The 6000-nt window shown below is 37.6% G+C and overlaps 1 protein-coding gene across 1 annotated transcript in view; it reads left to right on the forward strand.

The window, feature by feature from the left end:
- LOC136876442 (ATP-dependent RNA helicase DDX24) overlaps nt 1-3764 on the forward strand; it is a 154778-nt gene extending 151014 nt beyond the window's left edge. The window contains exon 10 of the mRNA XM_067150418.2: nt 3518-3764. Within this exon, the coding sequence (XP_067006519.2) occupies nt 3518-3749 (232 nt within the window). The 3' untranslated portion in view covers nt 3750-3764. The remainder of the gene's footprint in view (nt 1-3517) is intronic.
- The last annotated feature ends 2236 nt before the right edge of the window (nt 3765-6000 follow it).

The following is a 6000-nucleotide window of genomic DNA, read 5'->3' on the forward strand; positions in this document are numbered from 1 at the left end:
GTTATGTCACCATCAGGTTGTATGTAGTTCTGGGACTCGGGATAGTAGAAACAGCTGGGCGGTTTCCGTCAGACAGCCGGCTCCATCTCTGATTTAGCCTCTCATCATGTTGTTGCAGTCAGTCATAAAAGAAAGAAACATTTCCAAATCGGGAGTTAATTTCACATCCATACTCTCAGGAATGTATATCAAGTTTGTATCTAAGATCAGGTTTTTAGGACAGTAATTCAAGGTTAATTCTTTGTAGCAATTTAACAGTTAGAATATATCAAGTTAGCTCTCTAAAAATTTCTTTTGTTCGGCTAATCAACCTATACTGCGTTATATTCAACTTGATTCCTCGTACGGTCTTGAGCCTATACTCCGACTACTGTTCGGGTATTTTCTAACTCGCTCTTCACGATATTCCTTCGTATATATTTGATTTCCAAATATTCTTTCGCTTCGAAGGTTCTCCAGCCGGAAATTACTGCAATATCTCCCTTCTTATTTACTCGAAGATTGGCTTTACTTCTCGAGGATAAATTTACGTCGTTCTTCGTAACGGATTTTTTTAATTGTTCAGCTACTTCTTCTTGTTTTAACAATCTTGAACACCTTCTATTATTTTATCACGGCCGCATGGATCCTTTATAACTTTCCGTCTCAGTCCGTGATCTAGGCATCTTTAATTCATCAAATAAATATCTTTGCCGTCACGTGCATGGCCTTCTTGAATAAATACGTTCGTAAAATGTATACACTTCGAAATCACGGCCTATTTTACTTAATATATGCATTCTTTTCTGACGTATGGCCCAATTACGTAATCTTCGCGATCATTACCGTGCATGGCAAACTTATAATTTCGTACGACGACCTTTATTCCGATCTCAGGACGATGAAAACGGTACAGTGTGTAAAGATGTCAAAAATGGAACATCTTGGTGGAATGATAAAGTGAGGGCAACTTTGAATTATAAAAGCAACGTGTATCAGAAATGGTTTCAAACATGGTCTAATGCAGATGGGGAACTGTATGTAGATGAAAGAAACAGAGTTAAAAAAAAATAAGTTGTTGAATCCAAGAAAAATTCATGGAAATATTTCGGTAATAACCTGGAAAGGATAGGTCAATCAGCAGGGTAACCTTTCTGGACAGTAATAAAGAATCTTAGAAAGGGAGGGAAAAAAGAAATGAATAGTGTTTTGGGTAAATCAGGTGAACTCACAACAGACCGCAGGGAATCACTGGTGAGGTGGAAGGGATTTTTTAAAAATCTTCTCAGCATAAAAGGAAATCTTTCTGTTGATGTTGCGAACTGAGCTCATGGGGAGGAGGACAATGATGGTGAAATGATGCTTGAAGTGGGAAGGACATTAAGTAAACTCCATTGTCATAAAGCAGCAGGAATATATGTAATTAGATCTGAAATTGTGAAGTATAGTGGGAAGGCAGGCTTCATAGAGTAATAAGATTAGCATAGAATGTTAGCAAGGAAACTTCTGATTGGATGAAAGCAGTAATAATCAATGAAACAGGAAGGATTGCAACAACTATTGAGTTTTTTCATTGATCAGTATACCAGGCAAGGTGTCATTTTGTAAGGGATGGTGTAATCAGTGGTTGAGATTAAGTTGGATGAAAACCTATGTGGTTTTAGACAACAGGGGGCTATCAGGATCAGATTTTCAATATGTGCAGATAATTAAAAATGCTACATGAAGAATAGACAGTTACATTTATGTTTCATAGATCTAGAGAAGGCATATGAGAGAGTATCGAGGGAAAAAATGTTCGCAATATTGGGGGACTATGGGAATAAGTGTAGATTATTAAAAACAATCAGACAATTTATATTGATAATTGGGCTGCAGTGAGAATTGATAGTAGAATGAGTTCTTATAGGGGTTAGACAAGGTTGTAGTCCTTCACCTTCGTTGTTCATAGTTTACATGGATCATCTACTGAAAGTTATAGTGGCAGGGAGGCTTTCAGTTAGGTGGAAATGTAGTAAGCAGTTCAGCTTATGCTGAAGACTTGGTCTTAATGGTGTATTGTGCTGAAAGCCTGGAGTCTAATATCTTTAAACTTGAAAATAGGTGCAATGAGTATGATACGAATATCAGCCTTCGCAAGACTAAAGTGATGTCAGTAGGCAAGAAACCTAAGACAATGTCAGGCTGGAAATACAAAGCTGGAACAGGTAAATCATTTCAAGTATTTAGGATGTATGTTCTCCCAGGACAGTAGTATAGTAAATGAGATTGAATTAAGGTGCAGCAAAGCTAATGCAGTGAACTCACAGTTGCAATCAACAGGTTTCTGTAAGAAAGAAGTCAGCTCACGGGTAAAACTATCTTTATACTATCCGCTTTCAGACCAACTTTGCTTCACGTGGAGTGAAAGCTGGGTGGACTCAGGATATCTTATTCTAAGTTAAAAGTAACATTACATGACTTGACATGAAAGTAGTGAGAATGATTGCTGGTACAAACAGGTGGGAACAATGGCAGGAGGGTACTTGGAATGTAGTGAGAAATGCTGTGTTAGGAATGAACGTGACTGATGAATCTGTATACATTAACAGGCTTCAGTGGTGTGGTGGGGTCATGTAAGGCAAGTGGAGGAGGACGCAGGAAAATAATGGACTCGGTCATGGAGGGAAGAGAAATAGAGTGAGACCAAGAAGAAGACAATGGTTAGATTCCGTTTCTAATGGTTTAAAGATAAGAGGTATAGAACTAAGCAAGGCCACAGGAATAGTTACAAATAGAGGATTGTGGAGGTGTTTAGTACACTGACAGAGGTTTGCAGACTGAATTCTGAAAGTCATAACTGACTGTAATGAAGAAGTATGTATAACTTATTATTTTCATAAATTTATATAAAATAAATAGCTGTACTAGAGCAGAGTTTGGGTACAATGCCATTGTGGAAATTATATATTTATTAACTCCTTTATTATTTATTTTTGTGCAGAGGAAAGTATTCCAAAAGGTTTTACAATCATTGCTTATAAATGTTTATTTTAAAATAAAAAATCTGCATTTTCTTGGGAGTAGCAAATTCAAATGTGGCAGTCTTTGATGTGTTAATGAATAGAAATAAGTGTATGTTAATCATTCAAAAAATAATGAAGTAGTATTTGTGGTTGATGAGGTAAAATATATTAATTTCACTAAATTTAACCTACAGTAGTTGGAGATGTACCTCCCTACCCAGAAGAGGCCAAACTCTGCTGACAGTAAAATTAATGTTGCTCCTGTGTTAGCATTGTATGACTTTTAAGACTGAAATGAGTGAATTTATTGTTAACTTCTAATAAAATGTTTGCTTCAGGATGAAAGCCTGTGAAAATTACATTTTCTGCCTGTAAATATACTCTTCTATGATAAATCAGGACATTTAGATAGATTGACATGTGTATGTTCAAAAACACCACCATTTTATATGTCGCCTTAAAATGTTTTCACTGTTTCTGAATGCTTGTTTCAAATGATATGGATTGTTCATAATCCTTAACTTAATCTTAAGACCAACTAAATTCACTGAAGATACATCAGCAAAAATCAAGAAACAGGCTCGAATCGTAAGACAGCAGCTTAATGCACTTCTGGAAAGACCACTTTTCCGTAAGGGTTTCTCTGGCAAGTATCCTACACGGACAGGCAAACTGGAGGTTCCGTTTGAAACTACTGATGCAGTGCAAGCAGTCAAATTTGCTCACAAACCTGGCATGTATGTTCGAAGAAGAAATGATGATTAAATGTATACAAACATACGTGTGAAGTTGTTATTCCTTGCTCCTAAAAGAGAGGTTTGGATTTAAGAGGCAGAGATTTTCTCCTGCACCCTGAAATCCCTGTCCCTTTCATTTCAGTAAGATTCCTAATAGCGGCCTAATTTTCTTGCATTGCAATTACTGACTTGGCAGCTTTATTGTTGGACGAGGATCAATTTGGTCTCGCTGGACTGGACAGTTCTCCTCTTTATCCTGAGAATATCTTTCTGCCTGTTTTTCTAATGTAAATTTCATATTCAGAGACTAGAGGTATTTTCTCTGGAATGTATAATTTCCCTTCTCAGTTTCATTTCAGTAATGCCTTGGAGATAAGAAATAGAGCAAAGTGGAAGGAAGACTGAAAAAACAACATGGCTTCAGATTGAGAATGTCAGACAACTACAAAAGCACCATTATAAAAACGGAACGGATCTAGGTTTTCCGTGATATAGAAAAGGCATATGACTATGTATGTTGAGCTGTGGAAAGTTAAGGAGTCGGTGGCATATTGTAAAGAGAATCAAAGAAATGTGCCGAGTAAGTTGGCCATGCGGTAAGGGTCACATAGCTGTGAGCTTGCATTAGGTAGACATTGAGTTAAATCCCACTGTTGGCAGTCCTGAAGATGGTTTTCGATGGTTTCCCATTTTTACACCAGGCAAATGCTGGGGCTGTACCCTAATTAAGGCACAGCTGTTACCATTAATGGTTATGAATTTCATGTTTTTGGTCCGTATTGAACTGAGAACAATATATAAGTAATAATAATAACAACGTAAACGTTTCCACCTTTTCAATACTAAAATATATTCACAAAATTATCTTCTTCTTGCTAGGGGCTTTACGTCGCACCGACACAGATAGGTCTTATGGCGACGATGGGATAGGAAAGGCCTAGGAGTTGGAAGGAAGCGGCCGTGGCCTTAATTAAGGTACAGCCCCAGCATTTGCCTGGTGTGAAAATGGGAAACCACGGAAAACCATCTTCAGGGCTGCCGATAGTGGGATTCGAACCTACTATCTCCCGGATGCAAGCTCACAGCCGCGCGCCTCTACGCGCACGGCCAACTCGCCCGGTCACAAAATTATAAATTACACGGTACTAGTTTCGACCCATTTATACTTTATTCTTTGTTAAAAACCTCTTAGTATGTATATTCCTTGTATTATTAACTATTACCATAATAACATCTCATTTCACTTGTTATTCTTTAAAATAACATTTTCTTAGGATTTCGCCAAAAGTGATCTTTGCTCCAATACGGCTGATGATGACCCCTAGATGGGTCGAAACTAGTACCGTGTAATTTATAATTTTGTGAATATATTTTAGTATTGAAAAGGTGGAAACGTTTACGTTGTTATTATTATTACTTATATACAGCTGTTACCTTCCAAATCCTAGCCCTTTCCCAGCCTTTCTTCGCCAAAAACCTTTGATGCATTAGTGTGACATTAAACAAGTAGAAAAAAAATAAATGAAGGAGATGTTTCAAGGTACTGTGAAAGTAGGAGCAGAGAGAACAGGATGGTTTGAACAAAGGAATGGAAGTGCCCTTTTACTGCTACTTTTTATTGCTGTGGAGGATGAAATAATTACCGTAGCAGGAATGTCCGAGGAAGCGAAAATTATGGTGTTTGCAGATGACGTGATGGGAAGGGGTAGTAAACAAGAAGAAGAAATTCATGAGGAGATGAATGGATGGGCAGAAGCACTGTAGAACAGAATGGGATGAAGTTCATTGTGAAGTAAAGCGAGTTTCTGGTGACAAGGAAGAATCAACAGACCCCCTGTAGGTATACCGCTGAAGGAGAAGGATTGAAGTCAAAAGTTTCTAATACTCAGGAAGTAAAAGGAAGATTGTAGAAACAATGGAGATTTGCAAATGGGAATGACAAGCACATACAATTCTCCATAGTGGAGAAAGGATGATCTCATCCCAATGACAGAACATTGCACCACCTTGCACATTTTGCTGGACTAGAAAAGCTGGAGCACTTCACATTAAGATAAGTTCTAACTTTCAAGTATTCAAAGGGTATAAACAGAATTTATATACAGTAGAACCTCGATGCATCATTCCCGGAACTGTCATTTTTCCGTATGCATTGTTCAATTTATTTAGTCCCGAAAATGTTCCATATAAACTAATGTTAAATTTCCCCACATCTATCGTTCCTCGAACTATCGCTTTCTCGCATCGATCGTCAAAAAATTACTAGTCCTCAGCCACAG

Source organism: Anabrus simplex, chromosome 6 (assembly GCF_040414725.1).
Source record: "Anabrus simplex isolate iqAnaSimp1 chromosome 6, ASM4041472v1, whole genome shotgun sequence".
NCBI classification, from domain to species: domain Eukaryota; kingdom Metazoa; phylum Arthropoda; class Insecta; order Orthoptera; family Tettigoniidae; genus Anabrus; species Anabrus simplex.